Below are 20,618 nucleotides of genomic sequence, written 5' to 3'. Positions count from 1 at the left end.
CTGTTACTGTTCATTGCCTATAGAGGGAAAATAATTCAAATGGCTGTGGATTTTTTTCATCAGAAACCAGGGAGCCCAGAAAGAATAAATCAGTTTTCAAGTGCTGAAAGAAAAGAATTGTCAACCAGAAATGGTGTATCTGGTAAAAATATCCTTCAGGAATAAAGGTGAAAGAAATATAATCTTAGAATAAAAAATGTATTCATTGCCAGAAGACTTGATATGTAGGAAGTTTTTCAAATAGAAGAGAAATACTGTTATATGAATACTTGGAATACCATTAATTAAGAAAAAGCATCAGAAATAATAAATATTGGGATGAATGCAATAAATTATTATTTTTTCTAGAGTTCTTTAAAATATGTTTGATGTTTGTTCATCAGTTTATAATGTTTTTTTATTATCCACAAATGAGTGAGATCATGTGGTATTTTTCTTCCATTGACTGACTTATTTCACTTAGCATAATGTTCTCCAATTCCATCAGGTTGCTACAAATGGTAAGAATTCCTTCTTTTTATGGCAGCATAGTATTCCATTGTGTAGATGTACCATAGTTTTCTGATCCACTCATCTGCTGACGGGCACCTAGGCTGTTTCCAACTGTTGTGAATTGTGCTGCTATGAACACAGGGGTGCATATATCCTTTCTGATTGGTGTTTCTAGTTTCTTAGGATAAATTCCTAGGAGTGGGATTACTGGGTCAAATGGGAGTTCCAATTTCAGTTTTTTGAGGAAACTCCATACTGTTCTCCACAGTGGCTGCACCAGTCTGCATTCCCACCAGCAGTGCACGAGGGTTCCTTTTTCTCCGCATCCTCGCCAACACTTGTCGTTTGTTGAGTTGTTGATGATAGCCATTCTGACAGGTGTGAGATGGTACCGCATTGTCGTTTTGATTTGCATCTCTCGGATAATTAGTGACTTTGAGCATGTTTTCATGTGTCTCTTGGCCTTCCTTCTGTCTTTTTTCGAAAAGATTCTATTTAGGTCCGTTGCCCATATTTTTATTGGATCATTTATCTTCCTTTTATTAAGTTGTATAAGCTGCCTGTAGATGTTGGAGATTAAACCTTTATCAGTGATAACATTTGCAAAAGATAGATACAGAGGCAGTAAAGCATCCAACAGACTGTCAAATTACAGCGGGAAGGTTAGGGAGAGGTGGGGGAAATAAGAGATCAACCGAAGGACTTATATGCATGCATATAAGAGTAACCAATGGATGCAAAACATTGGGGGGTGAGGGCATGTATGGGAGTGGGGTGGAGGGGGCAATAGCAAGAAAAAAATTATGTTTGATGTTTGAATGCAAAAATTTTAATAATGTTTGATGGGGACTTCAATGTATGCCGATGTGATATGTAAGATAAATAGAAGATAACTAGAACATAATAGGGAGAGGTAACAGGGATCTGTGTTTTTAATATTTCCACTTTTTCTATTGAAGAGGTAAAAAGTTAAGTGTGTATATTGTACTCTTATAATAACCATTATAAACCTGTGCAATAATATATAGTTTTAAAAATAGGTAAATAAAAATTGATTACTAAGAAATGTTCAGTAACCCAAAACAAGTCAGGAAAGAGAAATCAGAAAAACAAAAATAAAAACAGAAAAAATAAGAAAAAACTAATAATATTATTGACCTAAGTTCAAACATATCAATTTCAATCATCTAAACACATCAATTAAAAAAAGATTGTCAGAATGAATTAAAAAATATCTTGAACTAACTCTATGCTGTCTGCAGGCAACTGACTTTAAATATAATGCTGCATCATGAAAACAGAATTTAAAAGGGAGCTAGAATAGCTATACTTTACCCAAGCAGACTTCAGAGGCAAGAAAATTACCAGGGTTAAACAGGAACATTAACAATATAACAATACACCAGTCAATTCATCTAAAAGATAAATAATTTTAAATTACTATAAACCTGTTAACCTAAAAATAAAAGGCCTTTCAAAGTGAGAGGCAACAGCATTTATTTGAGATTTTTATAAAAGCTATTTAAGAAGCTTGATTCAGGCAGAAGCCCAAATAATGTTCTGATTAGGAGACAAAGGCAAGGGGTACTTATGAAAAAGAGAATGGGAACAATCATATCAGTAGAAGGAAGGCATTTCTACTAATGCAGATAACATAACATAATAACACTAAGCAATTTCTTAAATTTTTTCCATACCTAGTCATCAGTCGAGTAATTATAATATCTGCTTTCTTGTTGTCTTTGCAAATAGAGCTTTGGAACATAATGTTGTTTTAGGTCCTGTCTACAGGTTATCTTGCCCTGTTTTAACATTCCAAAGGTTTGAGACATAAGATGTATAAGGTAAGCCCTGGCTAGGTAGCTAATTTGGTTAGTGCCATGTCCTGATATGCCAAGATTGTGGGTCAATGCCTGGTCAGGGCACATACAAGAAGCAACCAATAAATGCATATATAAGTGGAACAACAAATCAATGTCTCTCTCTCTCTCAAATCTATCAACAAATTTAAAAAAAGGACGTGTAACCCAGCCAGTATTGCTCAGTCATTGAGAATCAACCAGGAACCAAGAGATCAGGGTTAGATTCCTGGTCAGGGCACTTGCCTGGGTTGTGGGCTCAATTCCCAGTTATGGGGCATGCAGGAGGCAGTGGATCAATTATGTCCCTCTCTCATTGATGTTTCTATCTCATTTATGTTTCTATTTCTCTATCCATTTCTTTTCCTTTCTGTCAAAAATCAATAAAAACATATTTTAAAAAAGATGTGTAAGGCATTTCCTGTGAATTGGCAGCTCTCGCTCTGTTTTAAAGTGGTTCCCTTATTATTTTTTTATACATCTAACAATGGAGCTTCAAAATACATGAAGCAGGAGATCCAAGATGGCTGCAAGGTAGTGTGTGAGTGAGAGAATGAAAGGAGCGTGTGTAGACATGCAGGGAGTGTCTGTATTTGTGAGTGAGGGACAGTTATATTCCATGGAACTGTTGGGGACTGGCGGACTGGGCTCCCCTGGCCAGGCAGCCTCTATTGCTGCTGAAATAGTTCCTGGAGTGGCCAGCTTTGCCGCAGAAACTGCACCACCTTGAAGGGGAGACCGGCTGTGATCAGAAGCCCAGCCTTACCTTCAACTGGGGAGATCTCAGATACCTCCCAGGATCCTACAACCACAACGTCCAGGTACCAGCTGCCTCAGCTGAGAACCCACAAACACCGGGACTCAAGCCTCCCTGACCATGGGCACTTAAAAAGTCTGTCCAGGGGGAGACAAAGTGGCGCCAAATACACGGAAGGGTCCGGCACCTTCTCACAGAGTGGATAGAAGGAACAGCTGCATTAGACAACATCCACTGGGAATTGGCGAATTAAACACAACTGGTGAGGCAATCCATGCACAGAAAGGTCAGATATCACCTAGAGAAAGGAGAGAAAGAGCTACGTAACCAGACACACTTTACCCAAGCTATACTTTACCCAAGCAGAATTCAGAGGGAAGAAAATTACCAGGGTTAAACAGGAACATTAACAATATAACAATACACAAGTCAATTCATCTAGAAGATAAATAATTTTAAATTAGTATACACCTGTTAACCTAAATATAAAATGGGAATGATCATGGAGACACAAAGAAATAGCTGCATACAAAAGAAAAGGAGAAATCACCAGAAAAGGAAGTAAACAAAATGGAGGCAAGCAATATGTCAGAGAAAGAATTCGGGCAATGTTCATAAGGACGCTGAAAAGGATGGAAGACAAATTCAACAATATGTATAAGAACCAAGAGGAAATGAAGAAGAACCAAGAAGAAATGAAAAATGACATCACTGCAATAAACAACTTAATAGAAAGCATCAACAGGAAACTAGAAGAAGTGGAGGATCACATCAGTGAGCTAGAAGACAAGGTAGAAAGAAATATCCAAGCAGAGCAGCATCTAGAAAAATAACTTAAAAAACAGGAGGTGAGCCTAAGGGAACTTTGGGACAACATGAAACAAAACAACATCCGTATAATAGGGATGCCAGAAGGAGAGGAAACTTAGCAAGGAATACAAAACCTGTTTAAAGAAATAATGACAGAAAACTTCCCTGATATTGGGAATAAAAATCTCACACAAGTCCAAGAAGCTCACAGAGTCCCAAACAAGATGAACCCCAAAAGACGGACACCAAGACACATTATAATTAAACTGCAAACACCAATGACAAAGTAAGAATCTTAAAGGCTGCCAGAGAGAGACAGAAAGCTACCTAGAAGAGATCTCCCACTAGACTATTGACTGATTTCTTAACAGAAACACATCAGGCCAGAAGGGAATGTAATGAAATATACAAAGTCATGCAAAGCAAGGGTCTGAATCAAGAATACTGTACCGAGCAAGCCTATTAATCAAAGTCGGGGGTGAAATCAGGAGCTTCACAGACAAAAAAGGACTAAGGGAATTTATTACCATCAAACCAGCAATGCAAGAAATGCTAAAGGGTCTGCTGTAAAAAGAAGAAATAGGAAGGGAAGAAGGAACACAGGCATAAAGAATAAAAATGGCGACAAACAAGTACCTATCAATAATAATTTTAAATGTAAATGGATTAAATACCCTAATCAAAGACATGGGGTAGCTGAGTGGAAAAGAAAACATGACCCATATACCTGCTATCTACAGGAGACCCACTTCAGAACAAAGAACTCACACAGACTGATGGTGAAGGGATGGAAAAAAGGTTTTTCAGGTGAATGGAAATGAAAAGAAAGCTGGGGTAGCAATACTTATATCTGACAAATTAGACCTCAAAGTGAAGGCCATAATAAGAGATAAGAAAGGCCACTTCATAATACTAAAGGGAGCAATTCAGCAAGAAGATATAACTCTGGTAAACATATATGCACCCAATACAGGAGCACCCAAATACATAAAAAAAAACTTCTGAAGGACAGCAAGGGAGAGATTGACAGCAATACAGTCATAGTAGGGGGCTTTAATACCCCACTAACACCACTGGACAAATCCTCTAAACAAAAAATCAGCAAAGAAACATCAATCCTAAATGACTCACTAGAGCAGATGGAACTATTTGACATCTTCAGCACATTTCACCCCAAAGCCACAGATTATACATACTTCTCAAGTGCACATGGGTCATTTTCAAAGATTGACCATATATTGGGACAGAGGCAAAGTCTCTTCAAATTCAAGAAGATAGAAATCATATCAAGCATCTTCTCAGATCAAAATGGCATAAAACTAGAAATCACAATAAAAACAATAAAAAAATCAAATACCTGGAGGCTAAATAGCATGCTATTAAACAATGACTGGGTTACCAAAGAGAACAAAGAAAAAAATAAAAAGCATCATGGCAACAAATGACAATGAAAACACAATAATCCAAAATCTATGGGATACAGTGAAACCAGTCTTGAGAGGGAAGTTCATAGCTCTACAGGCCTACCTCAAAAAACAAGAAAAAATGGTAATAAATTATCTAACCTTACAACTCAAAGAATTAGAAAGGGAGCAACAAGAAAAGCCCAGTGTAAGCAGAAGGAAGGAAATAATAAAGATCAGAGCGTAGATAAACGGAATAGAGGCCAAAAAAAACAATAAAAAAGATCAACAAAACCAAGAGCTGGTTCTTTGAAAGGATAAACAAGATTGATGAAACTCTAGCCATGCTCACCAAGAAGCAAAGACAGATGACACAAATAAACAAAATCAGAAATGAAAGAGGTGAAGTAACAACCGATCCCACAGAAATACAAATGATTATGAAAAAATAAAATGAACAACTCTATTCCAACAAAATGGACAAACTAGATGAAGTGGATATATTCTTGGAAAAATACAAGCTCCCCAAACTCAATCAGGAAAAATCAAAACCTTAATAGGCTGATAACTCCTGAAGAAATTGAAGCAGCGATCAAAAATCTTCCAGAAAAATAATGCCCTGGGCTGGACGGCTTTACAGGGGAGTTCTACCAAGCATTCAAAGAAGAACTAAAACCTATCCTCCTCAGACTATTCCAAAAAATTCAAGAGGAAGGAACACTTCCAAGCTCTCTCTATGAAGCCAGCATTACCCTAATCCCAAAACCATATAAAGACACCACAAAAAAAGAGAACTACAGGCCAATATCCTTGATGAATATAGATGCTAAAATCCTCAACAAAATTCTAGCAAATCAGATTCAGCATTACATTAGAAAGATCATACACCATGACCAAGTGGGATTTATTGTGGGGATGCAAGGATGGTACAATATCCACAAATCAATAAATGTGATACATCACATAAACAAACTGAGAGACAAAAATCACATAATCATATCAATTGATGCAGAAAAAAGCATTTGACAAAATCCAACACCCTTTCTTGATAAAAACTCTCAGCAACGTGGGAATAGAGGGATCATACCTCAACATAATAAAAGCCATATATGACAAACTCACAGCCAACATCATACTCAATGGGCAAAAACTAAAACCATTTCCCCTAAGAACAGGAACAAGACAGGGATGCCCACTTTCACCACTCCTGTTCGATATAGACCTGGAAGTGCTAGCCATAGCAATCAGACAAGAAGAAGAAATAAAAGGCATCCCAATTAGAAAAGAAGAAGTAAAACTGTCCTTATTCGCAGATGACATGATACTATACTAGTACATAGAAAACCCCAGGATTCATTCCATCAAAGAACTATTAGACCTAATAAATGAATTCGGCAATGTAGCAGTATACAAAATTAACACCCAGAAATCTATGGCCTTTTAATACACTAATAATGAATACACAGAAAGAGAAACTAAAAAAACAATCCCATTTATCATTGCAACAAAAACATTAAGACACCAAGGAATAAACTTAACTAAGAACATAAAAGACCTGTACTAGGAAAACTACAGGACATTGAAATAAGAGATAGAGGGAGATATAAACAAATGAAAGAACATACCATGTTCATGCACTGGTAGAATCAACATCATTAAAATGTCCATACTACCCAAAGCAAACTACAGATTCAATGCAACCCCATTAAAATACCAAAGGTATATTTCAAAGATCTAGAACAAACTCTCCAAAAATACATCTGGAATAAAAAAAGACCCCGAAGAGCCACAGCAATCCTGAGAAAGAAGAACAAAGTTAGTGGGATCACAATACCAGATTTCAAGCTATATTACCAAGCCATGGTTCTCAAAACTGCCTGGTACTGGCACAAGAACAGACATATAGATCAATGGAACCAAACAGAGAACCCAGAAATCGACCCAAGCCATTATGCTCAATTAATATTTGATAAAGGAGGCAAGAGCATACAATGGAGTCGAGACAGTCTCTTCAATAAATGGTGCTGGGAAATTTGGTCAAATACATTTAAAAAAATGAAACTAGACCACCAACTTACACCATACACAAAAATAAACTCAAAATGGATAAAGCACTTAAATGTAAGGCGGAAAACCATAAAAATCCTACAAGACTCCATAGGCAGCCAAATAGCAGACATATGTCGTAGCAATATCTTTACAGACACAGTTCCTAGGGCAATGGAGACTAAGGAGAAAATAAACAAATGGGACTACATCAAAATAAAAAGCTTCTGCACAGCAAAGGAGACCATGAACAAAACAACAAGAAAGCTTTCTGCATGGGAGAACATATTTGCCAATGATATTTCTGATGGGGTTTAATCTCCAGAATTTACAGGGAACTCATACAACTTAACAAAAGGAAGATAAACGATCCAATCAAAAAAATGGGCAAAGGATCTAAATAGACACTTTTTGAAAGAGGACATACAGAAGGCCCAGAGACATGTGAAAACATGCTCAAAGTCACTAATCATCCGAGACATGAAAGTCAAAACAACAATGAGATACCATCTCACACCTGTCAGAATGGCTATCATCAACAAATCAACAAATGACAAGTGCTGGCAAGGATGCGGAGAAAAAGGAACCCTCGTGCACTGCCGGTAGGAATGCAGACTGCTGCAGCCAGTGGAAAACAGTATGGAATTTCCTCAAAAAGTTAAAAATGGAACTCCCATTTAACCCAGTAATCCACTTCTAGGACTATATCCCAAGAAACCAGAAACACCAATCAGAAAGGATATATGTACTCCTATGTTCATAGCAGCACAATTTACAATAGCTAAGATTTGGAAACAGCCTAAGTGCCCATAGAAGATGAGTGGATTAAAAAACCGTGGTACATCTACTCAATGGAATACTATACTGCGGTAAAAAAAGAAGGAATTCTTACCATTTGCAACAGCATGGATGAAACTGGAGAGCATTATGCTAAGCGAAATAAGCCAGTCAGAGAAAGATAAATATCACATGATCTCACTCATATGTGGGATATAATGATCAACATAATTTGATGAACAAGAGTAGATCCAGAGACAAATGGTAGGGGAGGGAGGGTTAGAGAGCAACCAAAGGACTTGTATGCATGCATATTAGCGTAACCAATGGACACAGACACTGGGGTGGTGGGGGCTTCCCCGGGGTGGGAATGGCAGGGGGTTGGGGTGAATTGTGGAAAAAGGAGACATATGTAAAACTTTAGACAATAAGAAAAAGAATAAAAATAGTTTCCAAATTAAAAAAAAAATACATGAAGCAAATCTGATAGAAGTAAAAGGAGAAATAGATCATTATTCCACTCTGACAGTAGATAGAAAATCAGCCAGCACATTCAAAAATTGAACAACACAATCAATCAACTGGAGCTAATTGACATTTACCAAACACACAGCCCCAAACCAGTAGAATATTCATTCAATTTCCATTGTACATGGAACATTTAACAGGATAAGCCACATCCTCAGTCACAGAACAAATCTTAAATTTAGAATAGTTGAAATCATAGAAATGATTGTCTGACCACAATGAAATCAAACTAGAAATCAATAATGGAAAAATATCAGGATGATCTCCTAATACATGGGAATTAAGCCACAAACATTTACATAATTCATGGGTCAAAGATAAAATCTCAAGGGAAATAAGAAAATGTTTTCAAAGGAAACAAAAGAAGAGTATAACACATCTAAATTTCTGGGATGTTGCTAAATCAGTGCTCAGTACGAATTTTCCAGAATTAAATGCTTCTATTTAGAAGGGAGATCACAAATCAGTAACCTAAACTTCCTTATGTGAAACCAGAAAAACAAGAATAAAATAAATCTAAAGTAAGCAGAATGAAGAAAATAATAAAGATTAAAAGAGATATAAATGAAATTAAAAACAAAAACTAGAGAAAAATCAATGAAGCTAAAAGCTGTTTCTTTGAAAAAATTAATGTGATAAACCTCTAGCAAGAGTGACAAAGAAAAACATGTTTGAAGTTACAAATTACTATCTATCAGAGGAAAAAAGAGGCGAACACACTACATACCTGGATACATTAAAAGAATAATTGCTCACATAAATTCAAGAGCTTAGATTAAATGGACTAATTCCTCAAAAAACACAAACTACTAAAACTAATCCATGATGAAATAGATAACCTGAATGATTCTATAACTATTTTACATAACTAATTCTCAAATTAGTTATGTAAAATACTTATAGCTATTTACTCTGAAATAGAAATAGCTAGCCTCAAATAGTTTTATTCATATATTCTACCAAACAAGTAAAATAGACATTTCTCAATAAATAATATCAATAATAAAGAACCTCCCTAAAAATAAAACACCATGCCTAAATGGTTTCACTGGTGAATTCAACCAAATATTTAAGAAAGAGTTAAGTTCCAGTTGAGTTTAATTTAATTCTCCACAATCTCTTCTAGAAAACATTAGAGAACACTTTTCTAACTCATTTTATGAGGCAAGCATCACCTTAAACCAAAACTAGACAAACACAGTACTGACAAAGAAAACTATAGACCAATTTCTCCTAAAACTGTAGACACAAAGTTTTAAAGAAAATATTAGCCAATTGAATCCAATAATATATTAAAAATAGTACACCTAAGCTAACTGTAGTTTATCTGGAAATGTAAAGCTGGTTTGATAGTAAAAAAACATTCAATGTACCCGTAACCTCCTGTCTTACCAGGCCACATGTTCATACCAATGGATGCAGAAAAGCATTTGGTTGACCAAATTCAACCACCATTCATAACATCTCAGAAACCTTTAGTAGAAGAAAAATTCCTAAACTTCTAGTCATAATTTCCAAAAATGGAAACAAATGTTTCTCAATGGATAATGAATAAACTCACTACATTACAATCATACAATGGAATCTATATAATAAAAGCCTAAGCAACCATTACAGCAAAATGACCAGAACGACCGGTCGCTATGATGCACACTGACCACCAGGGGGCAGACGCTAAATGCAGGAGCTGCTCCCTAGTGGTCAGAGCACTCCCACAGTGGGAGCGCTGTTCAGCCGGAAGCCAGGCTCATGGCTAGCAAGAGCAGCAGCAGTGGCAGGAGCCTCTCCCGCCTCTGCAGCAGCACTAAGGAGCAGTGAGCCAAGCGGTAAGGAGCAGCAAGCAGGCAGGTGGTAAGGAGCGAGGGATCCTGGATTGCGAAAGGGATGTCCAACTTCCGGCTTAGGCCCGATCCCTGCAGGCCAGGCTGAGGGACCCCCCTGCCACCCCAGTGCATGAATTTTGTGCACCAGGCCTCAAGTGTTAACTATAAAGAGGAACAAACTATTGGTACATGCAACAATTTGTATTTATCTCAAAAGGATTATTCTGAGTAAAAAAAACAAAAACTGGTCTCAAAAGTTTATATACATATTATTTAATTTATATGACATTCTCAAATTGATAAAACCATAAAAAAAAACAAAGCAATTGGTTGCCAATGGTTGGCTTGGTGGAGCATGTGAATATAAACAGACGGCATAAGGGAGTTTGGAGGAGAAGATGGATCTGTTTTGTGGTAGTGGCAACACAAATTCATGTGTTAGAATTCATAGAACTGTACACCAAAAACATCAATTTTATCATATGATACTTTTTCAAAAGTTTGTCATGGGGGAAATAGCCACTGGCTCAAAAAAGTAATATTTTGATTTATAGTTGTCTTGGAGATTATGCATGTTATGGTAAAGACTATTCAGTGTTCCTCAGTATCCAGAATCTTTTTTCATTTTGCTAAAGAACTCCATGACTTAGCTGGGCACATGGATGCCAAGATGCACATTAGATTCTCCAGACTCCCTTAAGGTCAGTGTGGCCATATGATTAACTTCAGGACAAAGATGTCTGAAGAGGTAATAGGTGAATTCCTGAATTACTTAGCTAAAGGTAAGTTTTATTCCCTGGAGTTCATTTCTTCTCCTTACAACTAGAAGGGAAATGACAACAACAGAATCGGCTATCTTGGATCCAGAAATGGAAGCTACAAGTTGAGTTTAGCTTGGGTCTGGGTGACCACCTAGAATACAGCCATCTAGCCACCCTGTATTGCCTTGTATGTTTGCACTATTAAGTGGGAGAGAAAAAAGCATCTTATTTAATCTACTCTATTCTGGGGTCTCTTGATTACAACAGCATAGCCCTTACTCCTACTTATATATTCCTAGCATGATCAATGGATTCTTCAAGGAGCATGTGCTTGTTATGTTTTGTTTTTCAACTCAGTTATCAAGATTAATAAGATGTCGACTTAGAAGGGTTCTAAGAGACAATTTACTGCAAGCTATTTGTTCTTTGGAAGCCAGGCTTGAGGAATAAAAACATAATCTTGTGATTCTATACCATTTTAAGACCCTGGAAACAAAGAACTGTGATGATCAGCACTTGGTATTGGTGATATTAAATCTAAAATCTGTCCCTCTGTAGTACTTGTCCTTTTTTTTTTGATCTCTGCTAGCTCTCTGATCTATCCTACATTTCATCATTTTGATGCCCCCTCCAGCCCGTCTATGTTGTTTATATATGCTTTTGGTCCTTCCCCTTTTCTTTTCTTTGGCTTTACTTTGACTCTTCTCTTTTGATATGATATTTATGTTGACTGTCCTTAGGTTGATCAACTTCTTTGCTTGATCTTGGGAATCGTTTTGTTGTTATTTTTGTTAATTTTCACCTGAGGACATTTTTCCATTGATTTTTTTAGAGAGAGTGGAAGGGAGGGGAAGAGACACAGAGAGACATCAATGTGAGAGAGACACATTGATTGGTTGCCTTCCGCACGAGACCCAACAGGGCTTGGTGACTGAGTCTGCAACTGAGGTGCATGCCCTTGACCTGAATCAAACCCACAACCCTTCAATCCACAGGTGGATACTCTAACAACTGAGCAAAACTTGCTAGGGAGATCTTGGGAATCTTTTAATCAGAAACAACAAATACTGTTTGTGGTGACTAGTCCTATCCTAAAGCTCTGCAGGAGCCCACCAAGAGTTGCCTCTTTAGAACAAAAGATGTCCTTTCATCCAGGAAATTCTAAAGAATTTAGGAACTCAGCCTATAAAGAGCTCGGTGTCAGGAATGGGGGGCTGAGACCAAATATACATTTCCTATTATGTGACACTTCCAAATCTTTTGTTTTACATGAGGATACATGTCATAAAGACCAAGTGACTTATTAAAGTTTACAGAGTAAATATGTAGTAAAGCAAAGGACTAGAACTCGAGAATCCTTATTTAAGAACAGTAATTTTGCCATTCCATGATGGAGGACAGAAGAGTGCTTCAGGCGGTAGGAACAACACATTCAAGGTCCTGGAGACAAGCAAAATATGATTCATTGAGAATATAAAAGGGGTTTAATTTGGCCAGAATACAAATAGCAAGGCATGGGATATTAAGAGGTGAGGTTAGAGGAATAATCAGGGCTTAATGATAAAATAAAGACTTGTAAGAGCATAAAGAAGCAAATGCAAGGGTTTTGCATCTTAAGAATACCATTCAGCTTCAGAGGGCTCTGAAGGGAGAGAAAAAAGGAGGCAGAAAGGCCAGTTGAGCAGCTGATATAATAGGTAATCCTACTAAAAGCGATGATAATGATGACCTGACCATAGCAGTGGTGGTAGAGATGGAGAAAAGTGAATACATCTCAGGGATGCTTAAGGTATAGTACTGAGAAGACTAAATGTCTGGGTGTGAGAAGTGAGGGAGAGGAAGTTAAATGGGTTTTAGTCATTCCTTCAAAAGGAAACCATGGGGGGGGGTGGGCCGGGGGGACCTCGTATAGAGGGGAAGTTCAGTGTCAGCCATGTTTCACTTGGCATTCTCTACCTGGACATACCCAGGTGGAGATGTCTTGGAAGTTGTGTATGTTGGCTTAAACCTCAGGAGAAAAATCTCCACCAGAAATATAACTTTGGGATGCCTCAAAGTACATGGGATGAGGAAGCCACATAAGCCCAAAAAGACAATGTGTGCACAGAATAAGAAAATAAAACTAAGCTACAACCCAAACAAAAATGTTTAAAAGATGAGCAAGAATGCCCTGGTTGGGTGGCTCAGTTGGTTGGAGCATCACACCAAACATCAAAAAGGTTGTGAGTTCGATTCTGGTCAGGACACATAACTAGGTTGAGGATTCTATCCCCGGTTGGGGTTCATATGGGAGGCAACTGTCAATGTTTCTCTCTCTCTCTCTCTCTCTCTCTCTCTCTCTCTCTCTCTCTCCCTTCCTCTCAATAAAAAAATATATAAACAAGATTGATGAACCCCTAGCCAGATTCATCAAGAAATAAAGAAAGAGGACCCAAATAAACAAAATCAGAAATGAAAGAAGTGAAGTAACAACTGACCCTACAGAAATACAAAGGATCACACACACACAAAAAAAAATACTATGAACAACTCTATTCCAACAAACTGGACAACCTTGATGAAATGGACATATTCCTAGAAAAATACAATCTTCCAAAACTCAATCAGGATGAATAAGAAAACCTGAATATGCTGATAAATATTGATGAAGTTGAAATAAAAAAACTTTCAGCAAACAAAAGCCCTGGGCCGGATGGCTTCACAGGGGAGTTTTACCAATCAGTTAAAGAATAATTGACACCTATCCTCCTCAAAATATTCCAAAAAAGTCAATAAGTAGGAACACTTCCAAGCTCTTTTTATGAAGCCAGCATTACCCTAATTCCAAAACCAGATAGAGACACTACAAAGAAAGAAAATTACAGGCCAATATTCCTGATGAACACAGATGCTAAAATCCTCAACAACATATTAACAATTAGATCCAGCAATATATTAAAAAGATCATACACCATGATCAAGCGGGATTTATTCCAGTGATGAAAGGTTGGTACAATATTTGCAAATCAATAGATGTGATACATCATATAAACAAACTGAAAGATAAAAATCACATGATCATATCAATAGATGCAGAAAAAGCATTCAACAAAATCCTGCACCCTATTTTGATAAAAACTCTCAGTAAAGTGGGAATAGAGGGAGCACATCTCAACATGATAAAGGCCATATATGACAAACCTACAACCAACATAATACTTAATGGGCAACAACTAAAAGTGTTTCCCTTAAGAATAGGAACAAGACACTCTTATTCAACACTAGAGGCTCAGTGCATGAATTTGTGCACCAGTGGGGTCCCTCTGCCTGGCCGGCAATCAGGCTGATCAGGGCTGTCTCGCTCAGTCCCAATAGGGGCTGATGGGGGCAGGCCAGCCAGGGAGGGGTTGTGGGAGGTGTAGTACTGAGAAGACTAAATGTCTGGGTGTGAGAAGTGAGGGAGAGGAAGTTAAATGGGTTTTAGTCATTCCTTCAAAAGGAAATCAGGGCATGTCTGGCCCATTTCACCCAGTCCTGATCGGCCAGACCCCAGCAGCAAGCTAACCTACCAGTCAGAGCATCTGCCCCCTTGTGGTCAGTGCGTGGCATAGCAACTGGTGGAAGCTATGACAAACGAAGCGTCAATTGAACCATTGGGCACTTAGCATATTACGCTTTTATTATATAGGATAGTACTGGAAGTCCTAGCCACAGCAATCAGACAAGAAGAAGAGATAAAAGGTATATCCAAGTTTGACAGGAGGAGTAAAACTGTCATTATTTGCAGATGACATGATATTGTACATAAAAAACCCTAAAGACTCCACCAGGAAACTACTAGACTTAATAAATGAATTTGGCAAGGTAGCAGGATACAAAATCAACATCCACAAATCGATGGCATTTCTATACACCAATAATGAACTCCCAGAAAGAGAAACTAAGAAAGCAATTCCATTTACCATTGCAACAACAGCAAAAAGATACCTAGGAATAAACTTAACCAAGGAGGTAAAAGACCTGTACTTGGAAAACTATAGGACATTGAAAAAAGAAACAGAGGAAGATACAAACAAATGGAAGCATATACCATGTTCATGGATTGGAAGAATTAACATCATTAAAATGTCTATACTACCCAAAGCAATCTATAGATTCAATGAAATCCCTATTAAAATACCAATGGCATACTTCACAGAGCTAGAACAAATATCCCCCAAATTTATATGGAACCATAAAAGACCCTGAATAGCTGCAGCAATCTTGAGAAAGAAGAACGAAGTAGGAGGGATCCCAATACTGAATATCAAAATATTTTCCAAAGCCATTATAACCAAAACAGCCTGGTACTGGCACACGAATTTACATATAGATCAATGGATCAGAACAGAGACCCTAGAAAGTGACCCACACCATTACATTCAATTAATATTTGATAAAGGAGGCAAGAACATACAATGGAGTCAAGATAGTCTCTTCAACAAATGGTGTTGGGAAAACTGGAGAGACACATGCAAAAAGATGAAACTAGACCACCAACTTACACCATACACAAGAATAACCTCAAGATGATAAAAGACTTAAATGTAAGGCATGAAACCATAAAAAATCTTAGAGAGAACAAAGGCAGTAAAATCTCAGACATCTCACATAGCAATATGTTTACTGATACATCTCCTAGGGCAGTGGTGGGCAAACTGTGGCTCTGCTGACTAATGAGTTGGCCGACCACTGGATAGGGGCTTAATCACAAGGAACAACAACAGCCTGTAATTATTGGAATCGAGAGTCTAGGGCAAAGGAATCTAAGGAGAAAATAAACAAATGGGACTATATCAAAATAAAATGCTTCTGCACAGCAAAAGAGACTAGCATCAAAATGAAAAGAGAACTCACTTATGGGAGAATATAGTTACCAATGATACAACTGATAAGAGGTTAATATCCAAAATATGTAAAGTACTCATACAACTCAACAAAAGGGCATACCAATTAAAAAATGAGCAGAAAACCTGAATAGACATTTCTCCAAAGAGGACATACAAATGGCCAAGAAACAGATGACAAAATGCTCCATCACTAATCATCAGAGAAATGCAAATTAAAACAACAATGAGATATCATCTCACACCTGTCAGAATGGTTATCATAAAAAAATCAACAAAACAAGTGCTGGTGGAATACAGATTGCTGCAGCCACTGTGGAAAACTGTATGGAGTTTCCTCAAAAAATTAAAAATGGAACTTCTGTTTGACCCAGCAATAACACTTCTGGGAATATATCCTAAAAACCCCAAAATACCAATCAGAAAGAATATATTCATCCTATGTTCATAGTAGTGTTATTTATAATAGCTAAGATTTGTAAACAACCCACGTACCCATTAGTAGATGATTGGGTAAAAAAGCTGTGGTACATTTATACCATGGAATACTACGCAGCTGTATAAAAGAGGGAACTCTTACCCTTTGGGACAGCATGGAAAATATTATGCTCATTGAAATAAGCCAATCTGAGAAAGACAAATGATCTCACTTATTTGTGGAATCTAATGAACAAAACGAATTGACCAACAAAAGAAGACCTGAAGCATGGAGGAATGGAACAGACTGACAAACCTTGATGTGGGGTTGCGTGGATAAGAAGAGATAAATCAATGAACTTGTATACTTATGTACATAGCCCATAGACATGGACAATAGGGTAGTGAAGACCTGGGGCGTGGTAGGGGCTGGGAGGAGGGAGGTAAAGGGAGATATCTGTAATACTATAAACAATAAAAATATATTAATAAAATAAAAGAAATAACCTTGGGTGAGGATTAAAAAAAAAAAAAAAAGGTGAGCAAGAGAATCTTACAAAAAACTGGGAAGTGGCCAAGAAGTAGTAAAAAAAAATTAAGAGAATATAGTGTTGCCAAAGTAGGTCGATGATGTTCCATGCATCATCAATAAATCCAGGCCTGGTTCTTAAAATTTTATTTTTAATTTTTAAATCTTGTTGTGAATAGTACCATGCAACAGTCTCAAACTTTTTTGTTGTACAAATTATTGTATACTTTTACAAATATTGAGGACTCTAAAAAGCTGGTATGTGGCTATGTTGTTAATATTTATTTCAAAATTTAAATATATGTATTTATTCATTTAAAAAATAGACCTATTACTAGTTGACTTATGTATTTATAAAAATAATTACTTTCTTTACTTTATTCTTTATTTTTATTTAAAAATTTTTAAATTAATTTCAGAGTGGAGGGGGAGAGAGAGAGAGAGAGAGAGAGAGAGAGAGAGAGAGAGAGAGAGAAACATCAGTAATGAGAGAGAATCATTGATAGGCTGCCTCCTGCATGGCCCCTTCAGGGGATGGAGCCCGCACCCTGGGCATGTGCCCTTGACAGCAATCAGACTAGGGATCCTTCAGTCCACAGGACAACGCCTTATCCACTGAGCCAAACCAACTAGGGCTGGAATTTTGAAAAGATTATTATACTCCCCTAACTCAGCGCTTTCTCAAGTCCACCAGGGAAGCAGAGTTAGATTAGGGCTGGGGAGCAGAAAGAGCCTGAGCAGTCAGAGAACTCACACACGGCTTCCCCCATCTGCGCTTGCGCAAGAGATGCGAGGGGCGCGGGGTGACTCTAGGTTTGCGCAGACGCAGAACTACCTCAAGGCGGAAGTAGGGCTTCAGCAATTTCAATATCCCCTGTGAAAGGAAGGTGGCGGCCGCGGAGCAGTGCGCGTGCACGGGCAGCTTTCTCTGGCGAAGGGTTAAGGGCCAAACAGGGGCGGCTGGGCTCTGAGCCGACGAGGTTCAGGATGGATGAGGACGTACTGACCACCCTGAAGATCCTCATCATCGGCGAGAGTGGCGTGGGCAAGTCTAGGTGAGGCGGGGCTGCGGGCCGTGCCGGGGGTGGCGGGGCCTTTTCTGCCTCCGTGGCCGCTGTCTCTCCGCGAAGGGAACGGTAACCGGCGGCGGCCGGCTCCGCTCGCGCCCTGCGGGGACTTTGCGAAGCTCACGGTCCGGAGGCCCCTGCGCCCCGCGCCGCCCTGGTTCAGGGCGTCTGCCAGGCCCGAGTTCTGTGGATCGCTTTTCCTCCTGTCTTACCAAGAAAACAATTCCCAGGGCGGGCGGTTTGCTGCCAAGGAGCACAGGGCGTGGCGGGCAGGTTCGGGCCCAAGTCCGGCCGAGTTTAGGCCCGAGTCCTGCCGAGCGCGAGACCTTGTCTAGGCCCCTGTCACCCCGCGAGTTAAGCATTGTAATTTGATCACTTTGGGATTTCTATGGGCTTTGTCTAAATATGTTCTTCGCAGGAAGTTTCGTGGCACCTTAGGTCTTATTCTTGGCCTGTTTTGGTGCACCCCATTGCATGCACACACACACACACACACACACACACACACACACACACACACACAGTATACATAATGAGTGAGCTGTGAAAGAACTCACTGGTCTTCTGACTACTTGAGTAAATCCCTTTCTAAGATGATAGAGCTTAAGGTGTAGGCCACCTTTGAAAATAAAGGGTAATTGTTAGTTCTCATTCTGCCACATCATATAGAGGTAGAAGAACACATTAGCGTGTGCCTTTTCTTTCTTGACACTTTCTTGGGGAAATAACATTGACAGTTGTTAGAGTTGAGTATAAAGTAAGATGTGGAGCTGGGTGGGTATTACAAGAGGGAAGTGATTTCATCCAGGTCTTAGAACAAAGTTCTCCCAGTGAAGTTATTCTTGCCATTTGATTGTGAGTAGGTTATATTCTAGGGTATCTTGATCTTTAAACAATATTCAAATTTCAGGAGTGGTAAGCAGTTTCACAGTTTAGCAATACCTCCTGATAAACTTAATCTTTGAAGTTACTTCATAAAGTCTTACTTTTTTAGATACCTAAGTTTGACATCTTATTCTGTAATACATTCTGAAATATTTTATATTTTTAAAATATGACAACACATTTTCATAGTTTTCCTCATTTAATGTACTCTGTATATATTAGAATAAGGGACTTGCACATAAGGAATAAATTACTGAAACACTATGGGCTACCCAAAAAGTATGGTGTGTGTGTGTGTGTGTGTGTGTGTGTGTGTGTGTGTGTGTTTAGGGCTGAATAAAATAATTTTGTGATCACCATCTATTATGTTTGATTGTTAAAAAGTTGGTTAACATATTGAATATTGTCTTAATAGGAATTCCATAGCCTTGTAACCTTTCTTTTTTTCTTGAGATCTGACTCTTATTTAAGTTAAGGCCTCTGAAATTGCTGATTTTTAAGTCATTAATAGTTGAATGTCATTTCATGTGGTCCAACCTAATACATGGTTGGTTGGCACTTCTAAATGTATTGGATAGATGACTAGTTAAGCTGTGTTATAATTTTCTGGAAGGTTAACTGGAAGTACAGTGTTTACATAATTGTGGTTCTTCCTCTAGAGTAAAATTTGTTAAGTGTAATTATTGGCTTCTTTGGTTCCCTTCTCTCATACAAACTTACTTGGATCTAATCTGCTCCCAAAATTTTTCTCAGTACTTCGTGGTGAGTTATCAATTGCTCACTACAAAGTTTTAACACTTTTAACTGTCTCTTTCAAGGAAGGATTGCATTTAGGAAGAAAGCTGGTTTATTTTTTCTAGCTACATATACATTATTGTATCTGTAATGTGTAATGGAAAACAACACTTATCTTTCTGGGTAAGATGAGAATAAATAACTCTACTAAAATGGGAGCCTATGCTTTTTAAGGTGAGTTAGTACAAAAACATATGTCATGGGTATAATCTTAAAGGCTTGTTCTAACCAGTAGTTCATTTATATTTCTTTAGAGATTTAGAGTTAGTGGAAATGAGGTATCACTTGTGTTGTTAAGAAATCATTGCACAACAAAGGATATCTTAACTAATTCAAATTAGTGGGTTAAATTTTCAGTTTATTTTAGACTCTTGCAGTGTAATGAACATGTATGTTAGGAGCCAGGAGATTAGGATTAAGAAACTAGTGCTGCCACTTGGTGTGACCTTTTGTGTGATACTTCAACACTCTAGACTTTCATTTCTTCATTTGAAAAATGAAGTTGGAATAGAAATCTCTCAAACCCTTTTTAATGTTAAATGTATAAGGTTATGTTAACCTATGTTTTTGATTCTAGGGCTAGCCAGGGTGAAATAAGTTGAAAAGTGTTTCAGAGACTAGAATGGATTCTAGAGATCTATTATCCAAGTTGCTATCCCTCCTATGTCCCTTGTATCCCCATCCTTTTTGGCTAATTTAATATGCAAGTTGAGAAATGCAGATTAGTTATAATCACACTGTTTATTATAAATTTGATCTCCTCTTAGCGGAGTGGTGGTAGTTACTCCTTCCATCTTTAGCTCT

At 37.9% G+C, this 20,618-nt stretch overlaps 1 protein-coding gene across 2 annotated transcripts in view; it reads left to right on the top strand.

The window, feature by feature from the left end:
* Window positions 1–17,890: 17,890 nt before the first annotated feature.
* Window positions 17,891–20,618, top strand: part of RAB18 (RAB18, member RAS oncogene family) — a 36,866-nt gene continuing 34,138 nt past the window's right edge. Inside the window, exon 1 of one of the 2 annotated variants that reach the window (XM_080666221.1) lies at window positions 17,891–18,122. In XM_080666221.1, the coding sequence (XP_080522347.1) occupies window positions 18,055–18,122 (68 nt within the window). In that variant the 5' untranslated portion in view covers window positions 17,891–18,054. The remainder of the gene's footprint in view (window positions 18,123–20,618) is intronic. The other variant, XM_080666222.1, reaches the window with a different exon arrangement.

The sequence above is a fragment of the Plecotus auritus genome (genome assembly GCF_963455305.1).
Source record: "Plecotus auritus genome assembly, chromosome: 1".
NCBI lineage: Eukaryota > Metazoa > Chordata > Mammalia > Chiroptera > Vespertilionidae > Plecotus > Plecotus auritus.
This window is presented reverse-complemented; position numbering and strand designations above follow the sequence as displayed.